Consider the following 24,110-nt stretch of genomic DNA (forward strand, 5'->3'; position numbering starts at 1 on the left):
ACAGCATAATGGACCCCATATATTGCTCCATACAGAATAGCAGACCCCATATAATGCACCATACAGAAAAATGGACCCCATATATCAGTCCATACAGAATATTGGACCCCATATAATGCTCCATACAGAATAATGGACCTCATATAATGCTCCATACAGAATATTGGACCCCATATAATGCACCATACAGAATAATGGACCCCATATAATGCTCCATACAGAATATTGGACCCCATATAATGCCCCATACAAAATAATGGTCACCATATAATGCTGCATACAGAATAATGGACCCCATATAATGGGCCATACAGAATATTGGACCCCATATATTGCTCCATACAGAATAATGGGCCCCATTTAATGCTCCATACAGAATATTGGACCCCATGTAATGCTGCATACAGAATAATGGACCTCATATAATGCTCCATACAGAATATTGGACCCATATATTGCTCCATACAGAATAATGGACCCCATATATTGCTCCATACAGAATGGGTCCCATATATAGCTCTATACAGTATGGGCCCTATATATAGCTCCATACAGTATGGGCCCCATATGTACAGTCCTGCTCATCTTTATTGGCACTCATGAAGCTTAAGTACATAATGTGGAATATCTTTTGAAAAAAATGAATCAAGTGAAAGTTTTTTTGTATAGAGACTCGTGTTACATACAAAAGAGCAAATAATAAACAATAATTTAAAGCAAAAAACAATGGGAGGGAAAAATAGAAAAACCTAAATCTTGCTGTGTCACTGGTATTGGCACCCTTTCCATTAATTTAGTATGGAAACACATTTTGACTTGCCTGTGGTAAATCAAAAAAGAGATTCACCTGTGATTAATTGCCGGTGCCCATGTGATATGAATTAGCCAATGAATGACAATTTCATTGTTTTAAAAAGCCACATGGTAGGCCCTGTTCTTTAGCCACAATGGTGAAGAAAAAGGAGCTGTGTGAGGACATCGGCACTGCCATTATAAGCAAACAAGACTTCCAAAGGTTATAAGGCCATCTCCAAAGACATTGGTATCCCAATTTCAAAAGTGCGCAATGTTATTAAGAATATTGCCAAGCATGGAACCTCAAGAACCTCCCTGGATGTGGGGGAAAGAGGAAAATTGACAAGAGATGTCTTCAGAGGTTGGTGCGAATGGAGGAAAAAACACCACGTCAAACATCCAAATACCTGAAGGCCAACCTGGAACAGTCTGGGGTCATGGTTTCAATAAGTACTATACGCCGCACACTAAACCAAGCAGAGCTTTATAGGTGAAGGCCAAGGAAGAAACCATTGCTGAAGAAAAGACATAAAAAGGAATGACTGATCTTTGCCAAAGAGTACCTTCGCAAACCACAAACTTTCTGGGAAAATGTTCTGTGGACAGATGAAACAAAAATAGAGCTTTTTGGCAATGCAAAGCAATATTCTGTTTAGATACGGCACAATGAGGCTTATAAGGAAAAGAACACCTTACCTACAGTTAAGCATGGTGGAGGATTCATAATGCTGTGGGGTTGCTTTGCTGTGTCTGGTACTGGAGGCCGTGACCGTATCACAGGAATCATGAAATCAGAGAATTTTCAAGAGATTTTAGAGCAAATTGTCCTACCCAGTGTAAGAACACTTGGTTTGAGTTGAAGATCATGGGTCCTCCAGCAAGACAATGACCCAAAGCACACATTGAAAAGTACACAGGAATGGTTGAAAAAAAAATGGACTGTTTTTAAAATGACTAGAAAGGAGTCCTGACCTCAATCCCATTGAAAATCTTTGGGGTGAGCTTAAATCTGCCATTGAGAAAAAGAACCCTGCAAACATTCAAGAGCTTGAACAAACTACAAAGGAAGAGTGGGAGAAAATTCCAGATGAGAAGTGCAAGAAGCTTATAGATGGCTACAAGAAATGTTTGGAGGCTGTCATCAATGCCAAAGGGTGTGAAACCGAGTATTAATTAGGGGTGCCTTTATTGCTGCACATGCTGTTTATTCTGTTTTTTTTTTCTTTGAATTTGCAACATGGAAGTGAAAAACAATGTTTTATTGTTGTATTACCTTGGACCACTAATTAAAAAATCCTGAGGATATAACTAGGGTACATTTCCACTTATTTCTGAAGATATTGTACAGTCTATGAAAAAAATGAAGGGGTGCCAATAATGGTGACCAGCACTGTAGCTCCATACAGTACAGGCCCCATATATTGCTCCATTCAGTACAGGCCCCATATATTGCTCCATTCAGTACGGGCCCCTTATATTTCTCCATACAGTACGGGCCCCATATATTGCTACATTCAGTATGGGCCCCATATATTGCTACATTCAGTATGGGCCCCTAATATAACCATACACAGTATGAGCCCCATATATTGTTCCATTCAGTATGGGCCCCATATATAGCCACATATAGTATGGGCCCCATTTATAGCCAAACACAGTAAGAGCCCCATATATAGCTTCATACAGTATGGGCTCCATATATAAAAAAAAGAAAAAAATCAGATGCCTCTCCTTGCTGGTGGCAGGACCAGACTCCTCAGCGTCTGCATTGTCAGAGCAGAAGGCACGCTGTACTGACATCAGCGCGCTCTCTGCCCTGACACGTCACAGAGTCAGGAGAGGCGGAAGATGCTGGAGCTGCGGAGGATCAAGGAGAGGTAAGTATGGCAAGTGCCGGGGTCTTGAGGAAGCGGGGGATCCACTCGTGTGCGCGGGCACCGGGCTACCCCAACTCACCGGCCCCATAGCATGTCAGGGGCCCCCCGCTTCCTCAGGCCCCGGCACTTGCCCGGGTACTGACACTGGCACAGCCTCCACCTTGTCTTGACTAGTGGGTGCACATGAATTGTCCAAAATGAGTACCTCAATTTTACTAGTATAGCATATACAGTGGGTACAAAAAGTATTAAGACCCCTTTAAATTTTTCACTCTTTGTAAATTCTAAAAAGTTCATTTTTTTTTCTCATTAAAGTACACTCTGCACCCCATCTTGACTGAAAAAAACAGAAATGTAGAAATTTATGCAAATTTATTAAAAAAGAAAAACTGAAATATCCCATGGTCATAAGTATTCAGACCCTTTGCTCAGACACTCATATTTAAGTCACATGCTGTCCAGTTCCTTGTGATCCTCCTTGAGATGGTTCTACTCCTTCATTGGAGTCCAGATGTGTTTATACTTATACTGATAAAACTTGTTTTGGAAAGGCACACACCTGTCTATATAAGACCTCACAGAGCATGTCAGACCAAATGAGAATCATGAGCTCAAAGGAACGGCCCAAGGAGCTCAGAGACAGAATTGTGGCAAGGCACAGATCTGGCCAAGGTTACAAAAGAATTTCTGCATTACTCAAGGTTCCTAAGAGCACAGTGGCCTCCATAATCCTTAAATGGAAGAAGATTGGGACCACCAGAACTCTTCCTAGACCTGGCCGTCCAGCCAAACTGAGCAATCGTGGGAGAAGAGCCTTGGTGAGAGAGGTAAAGAAGAACCCCAAGCTCCCTGTGGCTGAGATCCAGAGATGCAGTAGGGAGATGGGACAGTGAAACATTGTGGTGGCAGCATCATGCTATGGGGGTGTTTTTCAGCTGCAGGGACAAAATGACTGGTTGCAATTGAAGGAAACATGAATGCGGCCAAGTATAGAGATATCCTGGATGAAAACCTCTTCCAGAGTGCTCTGGACCTCAGACTTGGCAGAAGGTTCACCTTCCAACATGACAATTACCCTAAGCACACAGCTAAAATAACAAAGGAGTGGCATCAGAACAACTCTGTGACCATTCTTGACTGGTCCAGCCAGAGCACTGACCTAAACCCAATTGAACATCTCTGGAGAGACCTGAAAATGGCTGTCCACCAACGTTCACCATCCAACCTGACGGAACTGGAGAGGATCTGCAAGGAAGAATGGCAGAGAATCCCCAAATCCAGGTGTGAAAAGCTTCTTGCATCATTCCCAAGAAGACTCATGGCTGTACTAGCTCAAAAGGGGGCTTCTACTCAATACTGAGCAAAGGGTCTGAATACTTATGACCATGGGATATTTCAGTTTTTTTTTTTTAATAAATTTGCAAAAATTTCTACATTTCTGTTTTTTTCAGTCAAGATGGGATGCAGAGTGTACTTTAATGAGAAAAAATTAACTTTTTAGTATTTACCAAATGGCTGCAATGAAACAAAGAGTGAAAAATTTAAAGGGGTCTGAATACTTTCCGTACCCACTGTATGTCAGCAATGCAGTTGAAAATTAATATTTTCAATGTTTGAATCTGTCTTGGCGCACATAGTGTGCTGCTGAACTTTTGATATATAAGTAGGCAGACAGTAATGAGATTAATAAAATGAGTTAGATAACTAATTCACCATCTCCTATGACAATATAAAAGTATTATGCCAAGGTAACCTATTCTTTATAATCTATACTGGAGGGCATATTTTAACACATATTGTCATTGCTGCAGAACCTCCTTTTACACAGTCAGGCTGAGTTCACACGATGCGTTTTTCATGCGTTTCCGCGGCGTTTTTGCAGTTGCGTAAACGCCGCGGAAACGCATGAAAAACGCATGGTAGAAGGGCAGCAATGTTCCCCAATGGAAATCCGCATGTGCTGTGCCCATGATGCGGATTTTTCCGCAGAGTAAACGCTGCGGTCAAAAATCCGCAGCATGTCAATTAATTTTGCGGAAACGCTGCTCTTTTGCCGCCATTGACTTGCATTAGACCGCATGGAATCCGCATCACTGTATATGTTGATGCGCTTTTCATGCGGTCTAATGTGCGGATGGTACCCGGGTGTGGATGAGAGGACTCTCATCCAGACCCAGGTACCATTAAAAAAAAAAGAATAAAATAAAAAATATATATATTCTCACCTTCTGACGGCCCGCGCTGCGTCCTGCCGGCTTCCCGCGCACTTCGCGGTTGAATGAAGGACCTTTGCTGACGTCAGAGTCATGTGACGGGTCACGTGACGCTGACGTCGGAATGTCCTACAGTCTTCACTGCCGGCAGCCGGGACCGATGAAGCAGGACACCGGGGGCCATCAGATGGTAACGTATAGATTTATTTTTTATTTCTTGACATTCACACTATATAAATCCATGCCGGTTGCATGGATTTATACAGTGTGAAGTTGACAAGCACTTTCCAAGTGATGCTAAAATCGCTTGGGAAGCGCTTGTCAACCCGCATGCGGAAATGAAAGTGAAGACCGCTTCATTTCCGCATGTCCCTGGCAGGAAACCGCATGTACAATCCGCATGCGTTTTTTCCTGCCAGAGAGATGCAGAAACGCTCAGGAAAAAATCCTGAGCATTTCTGCATCGTGTGCACATACCCTAAGAGAAGTTTCTAGCCCACAACTACTTATATAATAACTAGAGATGAGCGTTGTTCTACTCGAACTGTTCGCCAATCTCAAATTCGAGCTGTTTTGGGCGGTGTTCGAGCCGTTCGGCGAACACGAACAATTTGATAAAAATTCGGCTGTTCGAGGTTATGTTCGATAACTGTTCGTGCACCAAAATCATAACTGGATTTTTTCTCAGTAATGATGAAAATTAATGTTAATACGCAGTTTGAGTGTACAGCGGGGTGGGGGGAGGGGCAGGGGATGGATCTCTGCAGGAACAATGAAGATCTCCATTTTTTTTTCTCTTTCCCGCATTTGCAGTGGGGAGGTGCAATCTGTCAGCCTATCAGCAGCGCACACACGGAGCGAAGTGCTTTTTTTCACACAAGCAAGGGCATGTGTCATTGGCAGTGTATGTCACATGTCCTTGCCCTATAAGACCAAGCAATTTTCCCCGTCGCCACCATTTTCTCACTGCTGCAGCTGCGTGTTAGACGGCACCGCTGTTGCTGTGTGCGCTATACCTTGTTAATTTCAAGCCAATTTTCGCACAAATATACAGATAGCTTGGGAGTAGGGAATAGTTGTGATTGCAGTCCTTTTAAGGACTAGGTTACAGCATTTCCTACGACTTTTATCAGGGAGGTCTGTGCTCTTAAATAGATAGGTTGTGGGAGTAAAGACTAATTGTAATTGGAGTCCTTTTCAGGACTAGGTTACATCAGTTCCTATCAGTTTTTGCCAGGCAGGTCTGTGCCAGTGCTGTGCAAGTTTTTTTCACAGCATTTGGCTGAATCTAGCAAAGCTAATCCTTTTTGGCCTATTGCAGAGTGTGTTAGTCAGTGGAGTAGCCTATCTGTGCTGCAAGATATACCACCTGTGTATAGAATACCAATTTTTTTACTGCACCTAGTGAAGTAAAATCTTTTGGGCATAGCATCATTCTATTAGTCCATCTATACTGACCTCCATCAGGTTGCAAATTAAAACTAATTTTTATCTGCATCTACAGTACCTCTGAAAAAATATTTGGGCTTCTAGCTGTGTGTGGGACTTGTTGTATTAGTCCATCTATACTGACCTCCATCAGGTTGCAAACTGAATATATTTTTTTCTGCATCTACCTCTGAAAAAATATTTGGGCTTCTAGCTGTGTGTGGGACTTGTTGTATTAGTCCATCTATACTGACCTCCATCAGGTTGCAAATTAAAAATAATTTGTATCTGCATCTACAGTACCTCTGAAAAAATATTTGGGCTTCTAGCTGTGTGTGGGACTTGTTGTATTAGTCCATCTATACTGACCTCCATCAGGTTGCAAATTAAAAATAATTTTTATCTGCATCTACAGTACCTCTGAAAAAATATTTGGGCTTCTAGCTGTGTGTGGGACTTGTTGTATTAGTCCATCTATACTGACCTCCATCAGGTTGCAAACTGAATATATTTTTTTCTGCATCTACCTCTGAAAAAATATTGGGCTTCTAGCTGTGTGTGGGTCTTGTTCTATTAATCCATCTATACTGACCTCCATCAGGTTGCAAACTGAATATAATTTTTTTCTGCATCTAGCTCTGAAAAAATATTTGGCCTTCTAGCAGTGTGTCGGACTTTCTCTATTAGTCCATCTATACTGACCTCCATCAGGTTGCAAATTAAAAATAATTTGTATCTGCATCTACAGTACCTCTGAAAAAATATTTGGGCTTCTAGCTGTGTGTGGGACTTGTTGTATTAGTCCATCTATACTGACCTCCATCAGGTTGCAAATTAAAAATAATTTTTATCTGCATCTACAGTACCTCTGAAAAAATATTTGGGCTTCTAGCTGTGTGTGGGACTTGTTGTATTAGTCCATCTATACTGACCTCCATCAGGTTGCAAACTGAATATATTTTTTTCTGCATCTACCTCTGAAAAAATATTGGGCTTCTAGCTTTGTGTGGGACTTGTTGTATTAGTCCATCTATACTGACCTCCATCAGGTTGCAAACTGAATATATTTTTTTCTGCATCTACCTCTGAAAAAATATTGGGCTTCTAGCTGTGTGTGGGTCTTGTTCTATTAATCCATCTATACAGACCTCCATCAGGTTGCAAACTGAATATAATTTTTTTCTGCATCTACCTCTGAAAAAATATGTGGCCTTGTAGCAGTGTGTCGGACTTTCTCTATTAGTCCATCTATACTGACCTCCATCAGGTTGCAAACTGAATATATTTTTTTCTGCATCTAACCCAGCCAATAGTTTTGGCCTAATACCACAGTTTGGCCACTCAGCTCTGCTCGGTTACCATCCATTGTTTTTTTGTGCAAACAACTCCAGAGTTGTGAATTAGTTAACCACCAAAATGAGTGGAAAAAGGCCTGCTGCTGGTGGAAAGGGGAATAGGCGTGTTGGGAAGGGGAAAAAAGGTTGTGTCCGTGGGGTAGGTGTTAAAGCAACAGTAACATCTGCAGAAGAAAGACCATCTTCCAGCAAAACTAAAATGTCTACTTCTTTTAGCGGACAATGTGATAAGATCCCTTTCTTACGGCCACGCCAATCGCTACAAATTCCACATGAGGCACAAAAACAGCAGGTGCTTCAACGGATATCAAGTGCTCCTTTAAGTGGGCTCTCCTCCACATCAACTTCAACATCACAAATACTCCAGTCCTCAAAGGTGTCACCCAAATCGCACTTGCTTCCTCACAGCTCCCAAATCTCCAGCTGCCCGTCTGAGTATGAGGTAGAACAGATGGTTGAGTCTGCAGAGCTGTTTACTCATACTATAGCCTGGGAATCAGAGGTCGACTCCAGCGCTTCTGTGAATCCAGACGAGGAAATGATCTGCACTGATGCCCAGAATCTTTATGAGTCGGATCCAGGACCAGACGCAGAAGGTTCTGACCATAATGTAGACCCTCATTCCCAAACTGTAACTCCTGTTGGTGGAGACAATGAGGAAGACGATGATAAGACTCAAATACCTGATTGGAGCGACAACTTTAGTTTTTTGTCAGGGCAGGAACAGGTTGGCTCTGAGGACGACGGGTGTGATAACACACAGGGTGATGATGATGAGGTTGGAGATCCCACTTACTGTCAACCCACAGTCAGCCAAGAGATGAGGTCAGCAGAGGAGGTGGAGGAAGATGCTAGTGACGACGAGGTCAGGTTGCGCCTTCCTGGACAGAGACGTAGTACTGGAAGCACGTCAACAACTGCATCCTCAAACACAACTCTGCCTCTCACCACAAGTCGTGGTGGCTCTTCAGGTCGCATGGGTGCTAAGCCTTGCATAGCCTGGGCATTTTTTCAGATCGATAAAGATGACCCAACTCGTGTTATCTGTAACATTTGTCAGCAAAAGCTAAGTAGAGGCCAAAAAATACATAGTTTGAGTACTTCATGCATGAACCGGCACATGGACATGAAGCATAAGTTGCAGTGGGAAGCTCAGTGTGCTACAATGCGGCCTAGCCGGCCGGGCCAACCACCGTCTGCCATATCTTGTGCATCCGCGGCCTCTTCATCCTCTGTGACTGGGGGGACAGCAGTCACACCTGTTTTGGGGCGCAGACCTGCCACCTCTTTACCCGCAACAGCCAGCGTGATTGGCAGGTCATCATTTTCTTTGGAGGTGGTAACAGCAGCTGGTGTTGAGCGCTGTCCGACATCGATAGCACCACCTTTGGATCAAGGCAACCTAACATGTCCGCCTGCATCTTCCTCACAGACCGGCAGTTTGCCGGGGACACCCTTATCAACCCCGTCTAAGCACAATAGCCAGCCCTCGGTCCCTCAGATGTGGACAAGTAAAAGACCATTTCCTCCTAGCCATGAGAAAGCTAAGAGGTTGAATTTCACCACCTGCAAGCTCTTGGCTACAGAAATGCTGCCTTTCCGCCTGGTGGACACAGAGGATTTTCGAGACCTTATGTCCGTCGCAGTGCCCCAGTACCAGATGCCCAGTCGGCACTACTTCTCAAAGAAAGGTGTGCCTGCGCTCCACCAGCATGTCGCACACAACATCACCGCTTCTTTGAGAAACTCTGTGTGTGACAGGGTGCATTTCACCACAGACACTTGGACGAGTAGGCATGGACAGGGGCGTTACATGTCGCTGACTGGGCACTGGGTAACTATGGTGACAGCAGGACAAGGGGCTGCTGTCCAAGTCTTGCCGTCCCCACGAGTTGTGCGTTAATCCTCTTTATGTCAAAGTTCCTCCACTGCTTCTGCCTCCTCAACCTCCTCTCGGTCTTCCACCTGCACCCAAAGCCTGTCTGGTCATGCCACAAGCTTTCTAACTGCGCAGAAGGGATCCTGCACACCTCCTTACTATGCTGGCAGTAGGGCTCAACGTCATCAGGCGGTTTTTACATTGAAATGTCTGGGAAATGTGAGTCACACAGCTGAGGAGTTGTGGTCAGCTCTGGAGAACCAATTTCATGAATGGTTGTCTCCACTGGACCTGAAACCAGGGAAGGCCGTGTGCGACAATGCTGCAAACCTGGGTGCGGCCCTTCGCCGGGGCAATGTCACACACGTGCCTTGTATGGCTCACGTGTTGAACCTGGTTGTCCAGCAATTTTTAGCCCACTATCCCAGACTAGATGGCCTTCTGCAGAGGGCACGGTCGCTGTGTGCTCACTTCCGCCGTTCGCATCCCGCAGCTCAGCGACTTACATCTCTACAGAAGTCGTTGGGCCTGCCACTTCACCGGCTAAAATGCGATGTGCCTACCCGGTGGAATTCAACTCTGCACATGTTGCAGCGACTGTGGCAGCACCGACAAGCCCTGGTGCAATACGTTCTGAAGTATAGCCTGGGCCAACGAGATTCAGAGGTGGGGCAAATCACGCTGGAGGAGTGGTCTCAGATCAGGGACCTATGCACCCTTCTGCACAGTTTTGAAATGGCGACGAAGATGTTTAGTGCTGACGATGCCATTATCAGCATGACTATTCCGGTGATTTACATGCTGGAGCACATGTTAAACAGAATTCGGAGTCAGGTGGTGGCACAAGAGGAGGTGGAGGAAGTAGAGGAGGAGGAGTTGTATGCGGAAGGGCTAACATCTGCAAGGTCCAGACGGTCGGCAGCACCAAGGCGGCAGGCATGTGAGGGTGGGGGAGATGGTTTTACCAGGGCGCATGGTAGCAGCCAAACTAGTGAGGAAGGTGCAGGAGCCCAGGAAGAAGTGGAGGACGAACTGATGGAAGACTCATCAGATGAGGGTGACCTTGATCACATTTCTGTTGTGCGAGGTTGGGGGGAGAGGACAGAGGAAGGAAGCATGATTGTTACCTCGCCACCAACACAACAGGGACTTGGTGCTCCTGGATGCGCAACACACATGAGTGCCTTCTTGCTGCACTACCTGCAACATGACCCTCGAATTGTGAGAATTAGAAATAATCCTGACTACTGGGTTGCCACACTGTTAGATCCCCGGTACAAAAGTAAATTTGCAGAAATTATTCCTGCCATAGAAAGGGATGCACGCATGCAGGAGTATCAGCAGAGACTGTTGCAGAATCTTACATGTGCTTTTCCACAAAATACCAGTGGTGCACGTAGTGAATCTCACAGTTCCAACTTGTCAACCGTGGGACCGTCAAGTGTTCAGCACTCAAATCGTAACAGAACCACAGTATCTGGTGGTAACATCAATTTTGCGGAATCATTTCACCACTTTTTTAGCCCATCCTTTGCAAGGCCACAGGAGACAAGAAGTCTGGCACATAGTCAACGCCTAGAGACGATGGTACAGGAGTATCTCCAAGTAAACATTGAAGCCACGACTGTGTCACTGGACCCTTGCTCTTTTTGGGCTTCCAATCTGGATAAATGGCCGGAGCTAGCCACTTACGCCTTGGAGATCTTGTCATGCCCCGCAGCCAGCGTTCTGTCTGAACGTGTGTTCAGCGCTGCTGGTGGTGTGCTGACAGATAAGCGCACGCGGCTCTCCACTGATAATGTAGACAGACTCACGTTCATAAAGATGAACAAATCATGGATCCGAAACGACTTTTCTACCCCTGTGTCATCCTGGGGAGAGTAAAAGCTTGATGATTGTTTAAAATCACCCTACCAACCGTTTTAAGCTTTCAAATTACTAATCATGTTTATCTGTATCTTGACTGGAAAATAATTTGGGCTTTGTAGCAGTGTGCAGCACTGATCCTATTAGGCCATCTATACTAAAGCTTCACCAGATTTAAAATTAAAAATAATTTTTAGCTGCATCTAGCCCGGAAAATAATTTTGGGGCTCCGAGATGCGCAAGGCACATAAGTGCCTTCTTGCTGCAATACCTGCAGCATGACCCTCATATTGTCAGAATTCGAAGTAATCATGACTACTGGGTTGCCACACGCTTAGATCCCCCAAACTTTTCGATCAACCTTTTCATTTTAATAAAGACCAAAAAAATGGTCATTTTTGAAATTATAAGCATTAGCAGGTTGTTAGAAACTGAAATCAAACAGTTTTCAACTCAAAACTTTATTCTAGGTGATGTTACATTTTCACATAGGACCCCTTGTTCGAAAGGAGCTTCTGAACTCTCTCGTCCATTGAATTTGTCAGGTTTTGGATGGTTTCTGCTTCAATTGTTTTGCATGAGGACAGAATACCCTCCCAGAGCTGTTGCTTAGATGTGAACTGCCTCCCGCCATCATAGACACTCCTTTTAATGATGCGCCAAAGGTTCTGAATGGGGTAGAGGTCAGGGGAGCATGGGGGTCACACCATAAGTTTGTCCCCTTTTATGCCCATATCAGCCAGAGATGCAGATGTTTTATGTGCAGCATGAGATGGTGCATTATCATGCAGAAAAATGATCTTGCTGTGAAATACACGGTTCTTCTTCTTGAACCATGGCAGGAAGTGCTGTTTGAGAAAATCCACATACATTATGGAGTTCATCTTTAGCGCCTTCAGGGATCCTAAAGGGGCCGACAATCTCTCTCCCCATGATTCCAGCCCAAAACATTACTCCACCTCCTCCTTGTTGGCGCTGTAGCCGTGTTTGCGTGGGGTGTCCATCAACCAGCCATCCTCCACTCCATCCATCTGGACCATCGAGCGCTGCACGGCACTCATCCGTGAACAAAACAGTTTTGAAATCAGTCTTCATGTAATGTTTGGCCCACTGGAGCCGTTTCTGCTTGTGTGAAGTGGATAGAGGAGGTCGACAGGATGGCGTATGCACAGCTGCAAACCTCTGAAGGACCCTGCATCTTGTTGTTCGGGGGACGTTGGAGGCACAAGCAGCTTCAAAAACTTGTCTGCTGCTATGACAAGGCTTTTTTGCCGCTGCTCTTTCAACCTGACGTAATTGCCTGTAGGAAAGAGTCCTCAATTTGCCCTTATCAGCATGCACACGTGTGTACTGTGAATCAGCTACATACTTCTTGATTGCCAAGACACTTCATCCTGATCATCGCACAATGTTGATTGTAGTCATGCCTTGACCTAAACACTCCACAATTTGTTGCTTCTCAGCAGCCGACACATCCTTTTTCTTTCCCATTTTGGCAGAAAATGTAGGCTGCTGAATAATGTGAGAGAGCCTTCTTAAGTAGTCTTGCCTTTCATTGGACACACCTGACAAACTAATTAGCACTGGTGTCTGCAATTGCTTACAGTGATATAAAGAGCCCTGACTGTCACGGGTGTGTTGCCACGAAGATCGTCACGAGTACACAGCCTGACTTCTCGCAGCTGACTTGTTGGTGCTTTGTGTTTTCTCGGCAGTGTAGGAGTTAATTCTCTCTCTCTCTGGGCTAGATGAGGTCCAGCCTCGCCCAGCTGCAATCAATGCTTCTTTAGTGAGACTCCTTTATATTCCTGCAGGTCTGTTTGGGAGGTGTCGGTGAAAGCTTTTCATTCAGACTTACAGAGCGGATCGTGGTGTTTGGAGTTGCTGAGATAAGTGTATTTGGAAGTGTGTTTTCCCTTTCCTCGCTTTATCATTTATCTCCTTTCCCGTTGGTGTTCCCTCTGTTGTAGTTGTTTAGAAGTTGTATGCAAGGTGGTTTTGGTTTTTCCCTTGTACTGTCTCGTTCGTCTAAATACTGTGTGTGGGCATATTATTTCGGGTTCCCTATTGTTGTGATCGGGGTCCTTCTCAGGACTAGATTACTTAGGTGCAGGGATCCTCAGAAGGTAGGGGTTACGCTGGCGGCCTGGACCTCTGTACCTTTAACAGTACCTCCAGGATGAGGGATTAGTCAGGGCCCCAGCTTAGGGTCAGCTTAGGCCCCCTACCTCCAGTATTCTGTGACAGTGTGACATTTTCACCGACCATCTTAGTTTTTCTCCAGCTACCATGGATCCAGTAGCCGGTCTAGCTCGGCAGTTGCAGAGTTTGTCCATGGGGCTGGCGGACGTTAGGTCCAAGGTTTTGCATCCTCTGGAGCAAGCCGGACCAGAACCTAAAGTAGCTCTCCCTGACAGGTTCACTGGGGGGCGGGACAAGTTTTTTGTTTTCCGGGAGGCATGCAAATTGTACTTTCGGCTGCGGCCTCGGTCATCGGGCAGTGAAGAACAAAGGGTGGGAATTGTCATCTCGCTCCTACAAGGGGACCCACAATCTTGGGCGTTCTCTCTTCCCCCAAGCTCCCCGGTTCTCCAGTCAGTGGATAGGTTTTTCGCTGCTCTGGGACTCGTATATGATGACCCAGATCGGATCTCCCTTGCTGAGTCTAAGTTACGTAGGATTCAGCAGGGAGATCGTCCGGCGGAGGAATTCTGTTCGGAGTTCCGTAGGTGGGCCACGGACACCCAGTGGAATGACCCGGCTCTTAGGAGCCAGTTTTGTCATGGTTTATCCGACAAATTACAGGATGTGTTGGCACAGTATGACTCTCCCGCGTCACTGGAAGCCGCTATGGCCCTTGCTATTCGCGTTGACAGACGGCTTCGAAAGAGGTGCGGGATAACTCTACCCCCTGTAATGTCTCCACCTCCTACAAGGTCCCCTCATATGGTGGTTCCCCTGGTCAGTCCGGAGGAGCCTATGCAATTAGGAGGGACATCATTTCGGGGAAGGGGACCGGTGGTGCGCCATAAGACAGGAAGGTGTTTTCTCTGCGGGAAAAAGGGACATTTTATTGGGGGGTGTCCATCCCGTCCCTTGCAGAGTAAAGAGTCGTCGAAAAAACTGTTGATCCCAGGTTGTGTGGTGGACGGCAATCTGGGAGTAGGTATTTCGTCCCTAGGTTCGTCTCAGTTTCTCGTACCGGCGGAGGTGGTGGTGGGTACGAGAACTGAGAGGATATCTGTTCTTCTGGATAGTGGGGCCGGGGCTAATCTGGTTGATGCTCGGTTTGCCCGGGTTCAAGGTATGCGATTGAGTGAGTTGGCTAAACCCATCCCCATATTCTCGATCGATGCCAGACCTCTCGGTCAGGGAAGTTTTTTGCAAGCTGTGCATGGCGTAAAACTTCAAGTGGGGGCAATACATAAAGAACTGTTGTCTTGCTACGTGTTGGAGGGTCTTCCCACTCCTATAGTGTTGGGCCTTCCTTGGTTAGCTAAGCATAACCCGGTTATTAATTGGCAAACCAGAGAGATAAGCCAATGGAGTAAATTCTGTAATAAAAACTGCATGAACACGGTCATCGGTGCGGTTACTCCTTGGGTCTTACCTCCATTTCTGGCGGACTTTGAGGATGTATTCTCGGAGAATGGGTGTCAGGAACTACCTCCTCATCGCGTGTATGACTGTTCTGTAAAACTGCTCCCTGAGGCCAAGTTACCTAAAGCTAGGTTGTATAACCTTTCTGGTCCTGAGAGGCAGGCCATGAAGGATTATATTTCTGAAAGTCTGGCTAAGGGGCATATTAGACCTTCATCTTCTCCGGTGGCCGCGGGGTTCTTCTTTGTTAAGAAGAAAGATGGAGGCCTACGCCCTTGCCTGGATTTCCGTGAACTTAATCGGATTACGGTCCGAGATCCGTATCCGCTCCCACTTATTCCCGATCTCTTTAATCAGATCGTGGGCGCCAAATGGTTCTCTAAGTTGGTTCTCAGGGGGGCGTACAATCTGATTAGGATGAAGGAGGGGGATGAGTGGAAGACGGCTTTTAACACTCCGGAGGGGCATTATGAGAACCTTGTCATGCCATTCGGTCTGACTAATGCCCCGGCGGTGTTTCAACACTTTGTTAATGATATTTTTCGCCACCTGGTGGGACAGTTTGTTGTCATATATCTGGATGATATCTTAATTTACTCGCCGGATCTGGTGTCTCATCAGGAGCACGTTAGACAGGTGTTACAGATCTTGCGGGATAATAAACTGTATGCCAAGTGGGAAAAGTGTGTGTTCGCCGTACAGGAACTCCAGTTTTTAGGCTTCCTGGTTTCAGCGTCCGGTTTTCGTATGGACCCTGGGAAAGTGCGGGCAGTTCTTGAGTGGGATCGGCCGGAGAATCTTAAGGCACTACAACGTTTCCTGGGGTTTGCTAACTATTACCGGAAGTTCATTCGTAATTTCTCGTCCATGGTTAAGCCTCTCACAGACATGACTAAAAAGGGGACGGATTTTTCTAGGTGGTCTGACAAGGCTTGTCAAGCATTCTCCTCCTTGAAAAAATGTTTTGCCTCGGCACCCATACTCATTCAACCTGATGCGTCACAGCCATTCATTGTAGAGGTAGACGCTTCCGAGGTAGGGGTGGGAGCAGTATTGTCACAGGGTTCGTCCCCTGGTAAGTGGCATCCGTGCGCCTTTTTCTCTAAAAAATTGTCGTCCGCTGAGAGGAATTACGATGTCGGCAATAGGGAACTCTTGGCCATTAAGTTAGCTTTTGAGGAGTGGCGCCATTTTTTGGAGGGGGCAGTTCATCCGGTCACCGTCATCACCGATCACAAGAACCTGCTATATCTGGAGTCCGCTAAACGTCTGAATCCCAGACAAGCTAGGTGGTCATTGTTTTTTACCAGGTTTAATTTCGTCGTTACATATCGTCCTGGGTCTAAAAATGTAAAGGCGGATGCCTTATCTCGTAGTTTCCCTGGGGCCGGGAATACGGACGACCCGATTCCTATTCTTCAGGAGGGGGTGGTGGTTTCGGCAGTATGCTCTGAGCTGGAGGAGGAGATATTGGAGGCTCAGGGAGACGCCCCTGTTGGACCTCCGGGGAGACTGTTCGTTCCAGATCAGTTGCGACAAAAGGTGATCGAGGCACACCATAACTCAGTTTTTGCAGGACACCCGGGGAGTAAAGCAACTGTGGATCTCCTCTCGCGTCGGTTTTGGTGGCCTAACTTACATAAAGAGGTGGTAACTTTTGTCGCGTCCTGTGGGGTTTGTGCGCGCTCTAAGACCTCACATACCCGTCCGTCTGGGGCCCTCTTACCTTTGAAGATCCCGGAGCGTCCTTGGACTCATCTGTCTATGGACTTTATTACTGACCTCCCTCCGTCTTCGGGTAAAACGGTCATACTCGTTGTAGTGGACAGGTTCAGCAAGATGGCACATTTTATCGCTCTTCCGGCTCTCCCTAATGCTAAAACTCTTGCGCAGGTGTTCATTGGGGAGATTGTGAGGCTTCACGGGGTACCCTCCGAGGTGGTGTCTGATCGGGGGTCTCAGTTTGTGTCCAAGTTCTGGAAGGCGTTTTGTGCACGGCGGGGGATGCATTTGTCATTCTCGTCGGCTTTTCATCCTCAGACCAATGGTCAGACGGAACGTATGAACCAGAGCTTGGAGACATATCTTCGGTGTTTTGTGTCAGAGAACCAGGAGGACTGGGCTTCTTTCCTACCTCTGGCAGAGTTTGCTCTCAATAATAGGCGGAGCGAGTCCACTGGTAAGTCCCCGTTTTTTGGGGCATATGGTTTTCACCCCCAGTTTTGTACTTTCAGTAGGGGGGGCTCTTCGGGGGTTCCGGAGGAGGAACGATTTTCCTCATCTCTCGCTTCAGTATGGAGAGGGGTGCTGAAGAATCTGAATACTATGGGGAACCGATACAAACGTATGGCTGATAGGAGGAGAGTGTCTGGTCCGGACCTAAGTGTGAACGATCAGGTATGGTTGTCTACCAGGAATATTAAACTTAAGGTTCCCTCCTGGAAACTGGGTCCCAGGTTCATCGGGCCGTACAGAATCAGTTCTGTTATTAATCCGGTGGCATTCCGTCTTGACCTCCCCCCTACGTTTAAAATTCACAACGTGTTTCACAGATCATTGCTTAAGAGGTATGTGGCGCCGGTGGTACCGTCACCTTTACCTCCCCCTCCTGTGGTTGTCAATGGTAACTTGGAGTTCCAGGTATCGAGGGTCATTGATTCACGCTTTAATCGCCGGTCCCTTCAGTACTTGGTTCATTGGAAGGGGTATGGTCCTGAGGAGAGGATGTGGGTTCCTGCGTCGGATATTAACGCAGACCGATTAGTTCGGGCCTTCCACACGACTCACCCGGATAAACCTGGCCCTGAGGGTCCAGAGGCCCCTCGTAGAAGGGGGGGTACTGTCACGGGTGTGTTGCCACGAAGATCGTCACGAGTACACAGCCTGACTTCTCGCAGCTGACTTGTTGGTGCTTTGTGTTTTCTCGGCAGTGTAGGAGTTAATTCTCTCTCTCTCTGGGCTAGATGAGGTCCAGCCTCGCCCAGCTGCAATCAATGCTTCTTTAGTGAGACTCCTTTATATTCCTGCAGGTCTGTTTGGGAGGTGTCGGTGAAAGCTTTTCATTCAGACTTACAGAGCGGATCGTGGTGTTTGGAGTTGCTGAGATAAGTGTATTTGGAAGTGTGTTTTCCCTTTCCTCGCTTTATCATTTATCTCCTTTCCCGTTGGTGTTCCCTCTGTTGTAGTTGTTTAGAAGTTGTATGCAAGGTGGTTTTGGTTTTTCCCTTGTACTGTCTCGTTCGTCTAAATACTGTGTGTGGGCATATTATTTCGGGTTCCCTATTGTTGTGATCGGGGTCCTTCTCAGGACTAGATTACTTAGGTGCAGGGATCCTCAGAAGGTAGGGGTTACGCTGGCGGCCTGGACCTCTGTACCTTTAACAGTACCTCCAGGATGAGGGATTAGTCAGGGCCCCAGCTTAGGGTCAGCTTAGGCCCCCTACCTCCAGTATTCTGTGACAGTGTGACATTGACACACATCACCATCAATGAGTTTAACTGACAAACAAACAAATTCTTCCCTTATCACTCCTAAACACTTTTTGCATAATAATTTGGAACACAGTGTACATGTGCTTTTCCACAAAACACCAGTGGTTCACGTAGTGAATCTTACAGTTCTAACTTGCCAACCGTGGTCTGTATGGAGTTGTTCAATAAAGGGCCCAAAATTAAGATAACATAGATGGGAGAGGTCTCTATGAATAGGAATTCCTAAGTATTTGATACCCTGTGAGGGCCAGGCAAAGGGAAAGTTGGACTGGATGGAATCCTATATGGATTTGGGGAGGGAGACATCGAGGGCCTCAGACTTCGCTGCATTGATTTTAAAATTTGACCATGTAACAAAGTGATCTATTTCAGCCATAACAGCATGGATGGATATATGTGATTGAGTGATATATACTAGGACATCATCAGCAAATAGAGAGCACTTGTACTCGGTGCCTCCCACCTCAATCCACCTAATATTGGGGTTATGGCGAATTGATGAGAGCAGGTGCTCCGTCACTAGGATGTATAAGAGAGGGGACAGAGAACATCCCTGCCTTGTCCCATTGGTGATTGTGAAAGGTGATGAAAATGTTCTGACGCGCCCCCTGGGCCTTGGGACACCCGGAGCCGGACCCTTTTTGGTGGATGCTGGTGGTTGTAGTCTCCGTGGCGGCAACCCGGTTCCGTGGCTCAGGGCGGTCAAACCAGTGGCGGAACTATTTATGTGGTTTTGATGTTTAAATGTCCGACTACGCCACCCGTGGATTGCGGTCAGAGTGAACCGCCGCTCCAGGGCAGACGGCTGAGGCTGGTGTTGTGGGTGCAGCAGAGCGTAGCATAACTCCCCACGGGAGGAGTATAGCCTCAGGGCAGTGTATGCGGAGGATGGGGGTGATGGTGCAGGGCAGCAGCAGTAATGACACGGAGTCAGTGATGCAGTCCAGGGCCTTTACTCACAGTTCTTATTATCCAGACCACGTCTGCAGGTAACGGCTGCCCACGTCGTACTGTGCTCACCAGGTGAGGGGCTCAGACAACTCCCAGATAACTTTGGAGCGCTTCACAGGACCCCCTTTGTGTGTCCTTTGTCTGGCCTTTCTTACCAACCCTTCTGTCCGGCTGCCTCGGGCCTCCTCTTGGTAAACTTGGCGCCAGTTTCCCTGACCCTATGTGGTGCCTTCCTAGCGGGTGTAGCGAGGGGCTGCGCCACATAAAATGTCACAGCCTCCTGTTTCTAGCTGAGGGTCGTTTCCTGCCTCCACTAGTTTCGGGGACCGGTCTCCCCCTTTGGCCTGACCCCTCCACGCAGGTGGATTCGGGCGTGCGGTGGCGACTCGCCCGTCCGCACCCCTGAGATCCCTTCGTTCCTCGTTCCTGGAGCCTTCTCCGCTCCTCTTCCTTCCTTCTCCCTCTTCCAGGCCTGGGCCTCTGTTACTAGGCCCGCCTCCGGAGCAGAGCTCATGCAGAGCCCCTGCTCCCTGCCACTTCTGCTCAGACTTCTCTGCACTGAACTAAGATGGTGCCCACCTTTTATACTCCCTTCTCAATGCACCCAGGAACTGCTTCCTCCCTGCTCCTGCACTACAGGGTTCCCCTTCCTCAGTGTTCCCTCCCCCCACTCCAGCCAGGGACAGGGACTGTCGTGCCCATCTCAGGGGCATATTGGTCGCCCTGCCCCACGGCAATGTGGTGTAATGCATGCAGGTGTCAGGTCCTGATCCACACTACATCCTTACCTGAGAGTGAGATATCACACCTCTGGGTGAGGTGCAATACCTCTGTAGCAACCGAGCCCTCAGGGTGCTACAGTTCCATTTATCTTCAGCCTAGGTGACGTATTGCGATACAGGGCCGTGATTTTGGCTATAAAAGGGTCCCCTAGACCCCTACCCCAAGCTTTTTAAGAGAATCATATATGGTGTGCCAGGAGACTCTATGGAATGCTTTCTCAGCATCCAACGAGAGTATCTAATTACAAATTTTTAACTGCATCTAGCCCAGGAAATACTTTGTGCCTAGTAGCAGGGTCTGCTAGTCAGCGGATTATCCCGGCTGTTAAGCAAGCTACACCACCTGTAGTTTGGACACTTCATTTTTTCAAAGGAAATTCTTCGGGACCACGGGATACTCAGTGAAGAGCATCAGGAGGCACCCCAAGGCATAGGGGCTGGGACTGGCAGTAGGATGCCTTGCGGTGGACAGCCGAGCTCGATCCTTATAAAAGCTTTTTAACTGCAGCAGCTTTAGTGGACGCTACTGGAGCTGGAATTACGCGGCTGCTGGCATGAGACTTGCCCTCCAATAGATCCTTGTAAATGGATTTAAAGTGTATTCATTCAAATTAGAGAGACAATTTAAATTAAAAAGCTTAGAGCTGCCTCCACCACAGGGGGGCTCGCTCGACCCACCAGCGGACAGGCACCAGTATTGGGAGAGGGGGGCTGGCCATCAGGGTTCACCGCGGCTCTGGCACAAACCCGGCGACACGGAGGTGGCACGGGCAGGAGCGGACTGGCCGTGTCGGCTTCTCACTTTTTGGATTTTAGAAGGGCATGACATGCCTATATCTGTGTCTCCCCCTCCTTTTACTCCTCCACCTCTTTTATTTTCGCATGACTATATGTACTTGTCACTTTTCCATGTGTTAGTTATGTCTTCTGAGCAGTTTGTCAGCTTTTGGACACCTTTGAAGGTGTTTTCTATGTGTTTCTATGTGTTTTTGTTTGCCTGCCATTGGTTTTAACGGTGTTCGAAGGTGTTCGTCGAACAGTTCGACGAACAGTTCGGCGAACACACGGGTGTTCGACGAACCGAACCGAACTCGAACACTACGGGGGTGGCTCAACACTAATAATAACCCCTCACACTTATTTAAAAAATATGGCAGTTGTGTATTATGCTACAGTAAAGCAGCTAGGACACCAATCTATAACACAAGTACTGAAAGAACCTCTTTTTTTCGGTGCACATTAGCCAGTTCAGATTGATTCTGGAGGAAAGGATATGCAAAGTCTTTGTGCCGCTCTCCTCTGAAATATAACTGCCATGCGATACTCATACAAATATCTATAGTCATCTCCTGGAAATGTAACAATATATGATTGCGGCTGTATACGTATAGCAATGAAAGAGTAACACAAACCATGAAACAAATATTTATTATTTTTATCTACATTAAACAATAGTAAAAAATAATTTAGAGTACAATAAAAAATGACATGGCAATCACAATGATCTGTTTAACCCAACCTATTTCTCGCACATATGCTCTGCATATACCCTGGTTTTTGTCGCAAGAAAATGGCAAGAACTGAAATTGTAGCAACTACTTACTGCACAGAAGTCTAAGCACAGTCCTAGCATGTAGTTTCAGATAACCACTGCGTGCCATAATTCTGCTACAAATGGAGTATGATTGAAAGGATGTTCAATATAAAACAGGACCGCTGTTAAATAACATATGCAGAAAATATGCGGCTTACACGCAGTAGATCCTTAAAGTGGATCTCTAGAATCAACTCTCTAATACAATTTTATATTATCAGTAAACTGCTGCTTTATGTTGCAAGTGCTCACAGTATGGCTCCATAGTAACATGTAAACTATACATTTTCTACTTATAAAATTGGTAACTCACAGTTTATTAGCAATTTGTATAGTCCTAATAGTAATAAAAAAAAACTCAGAATTCTAACTATCACTTGACTCATAGTATGATAAATCGGGAAATAACTGATGACATTGGTTGCTTACTTTGAAGGGTTTTTTAAGGACTTAAAAAACATGGCTGATTTTTTACAAAAACAGTGCCACACCTGTCTAAAGGTTGTGTGTGGTAATACAGCTTGGACCTATTCACTTAAATGAAGCCAAGCTGGAATTCCATACACAACCGGCAGACAGTTGTCATGCTATTTTTTTTAAGAGAATCTGCCACCGGGTTTTTGCTACCCCATCTGAATGCAGCATGATGTAGAGGCACATACCCATTCCAGTGATGCATCACTTACTGAGTGGCTTGCTGCAGTTTTGATAAAGTCACTGTTTATCTGCTGCGGTTCTACCAGTTCTCTGAATGTTGAGCTCTGTATTACCCTGTCCCACATCACTGATTGACTGCTTTCTGTGTACACTGTTCATAGGCAGAAAGCTGCCAATCAGTGTTGGGGGTGGGGTTATACAGAGCTCATGAATATGGAGGACTACATGGCAGCAGCTATATTAGTCCTATAGTGATAATCTCCTGCTGATAAAACTGTGAATTTATGGAAACTACAACAAGCAACCCAGTAAGTTACACATAGTTGGAAGCAGGGTGTCTGTCTCTACATTATGCTGCTCTCAGATTAGGTAGCAAATCCTGGTGACAGATACCCTTTAAGAAAGAAGCCATGTTTTCCATATCCAAGACAACTATTTAAACTATTAATTTTAAAGAGAAAATATTTAGCTAACGGGGATTTTTCCATAACAATCTTGTAGATAGAAATTAATGAGATTTTATTATTGAATTGTAAACATGTACTATGTAAAAAAGGATGCTTACAAAATTATACAAAAAATTGAGAACAAATTCAGTTTCTTGTAGGTTAAATGGTATTTGTAGATCATTCATGGATGCCCAATCCATCCTCTGGAAATCGCATGCAAATCTTCACAGTTGAGATCTGGCAAACAGCAGGAGCAGGGATCTCGACATTGAAGAAATCCACAGACCTAACATCACTGTAGGGATTAGGATCCAGCTTCTGTATCCTTATCCTGAGGGTCCAAGGTTTCTCCTATTGATGCCAGAGCAGAATGTTAGGACACATAACAAATCCAGATTGCAACTCTAAAACTAGATTACTTTAAAAATAAACAGTATTAAGAGACTACAAATATAGTAGATGAAAACTACTATGTATTGCTCACAGAATTTGGTGAGGTGATGCTAAACCTATAGGGAAAATAAAATAAATAAATAAAAATTAAAAATAGAGGATTAAGTAGAATGCCACTTTCTATGGCAAAAATGTGTTGTTAAAACAGATACCTAATATATCAACTTTAACTATTTTTCAATTTTATATGTTGATGCACATCACCGCGTCTGAGATTGGGATATTGTACAACTTTGCTGTATTGCTGCCATATAACATCTACTCTTCCATGTGTAGAAAGCATAAATAGTGCAAAAGAACTGTATCTCCGAGAAACAAGAAGATGCAAATTATAAAAAAAAGCCACAATAAAATAAGAAACAATTTCCAAGATGGATCACAAAGTGATGTTAATTCTAGTAAAATTCAAAATTTGATAAACCTTGCTATGTCAGCACAGATAACATTATCATTCCCTAAATGTACCTCCCAGTATGAATGAGAAGCGATGTACCATGCCTAGAAATACCATAAAAAAAACTATTTTTGATATGTGCAAAAATATCAACACATAAGTAAGCAAGGTTTTGGCCCGCATCACAAAATTTAACCCCTTGCCCCCGCAGCCAATTTTTGTTTTTACTTTTGCATTTATTTCCTCCCTTCCTTCCAAAAGTTCTAACATTTTTATTTTTCCATCACCACTTGAAGGCTTGTTTTTTTCAGAATTTTCAGAATGA

General features: G+C 45.7%; 1 protein-coding gene across 3 annotated transcripts in view; it reads right to left on the bottom strand.

The window, feature by feature from the left end:
• Positions 1–21,693: 21,693 nt before the first annotated feature.
• The window catches only part of BBS9 (Bardet-Biedl syndrome 9), a 590,293-nt gene continuing 587,876 nt past the window's right edge, over positions 21,694–24,110 (bottom strand). For 2 of the 3 annotated variants that reach the window (XM_073678271.1, XM_073678273.1), the window contains one exon: positions 21,696–23,289. In XM_073678271.1, the coding sequence (XP_073534372.1) occupies positions 23,243–23,289 (47 nt within the window). In that variant the 3' untranslated portion in view covers positions 21,696–23,242. Of the gene's footprint in view, positions 23,290–24,110 lie in introns of all 3 variants that reach the window. The other variant, XM_073678269.1, reaches the window with a different exon arrangement.

This window comes from Phyllobates terribilis, unplaced genomic scaffold (assembly GCF_046119375.1).
Source record: "Phyllobates terribilis strain yellow unplaced genomic scaffold, ASM4611937v1 Scaffold_4__5_contigs__length_816908805, whole genome shotgun sequence".
In the NCBI taxonomy this organism is placed as follows: domain Eukaryota; kingdom Metazoa; phylum Chordata; class Amphibia; order Anura; family Dendrobatidae; genus Phyllobates; species Phyllobates terribilis.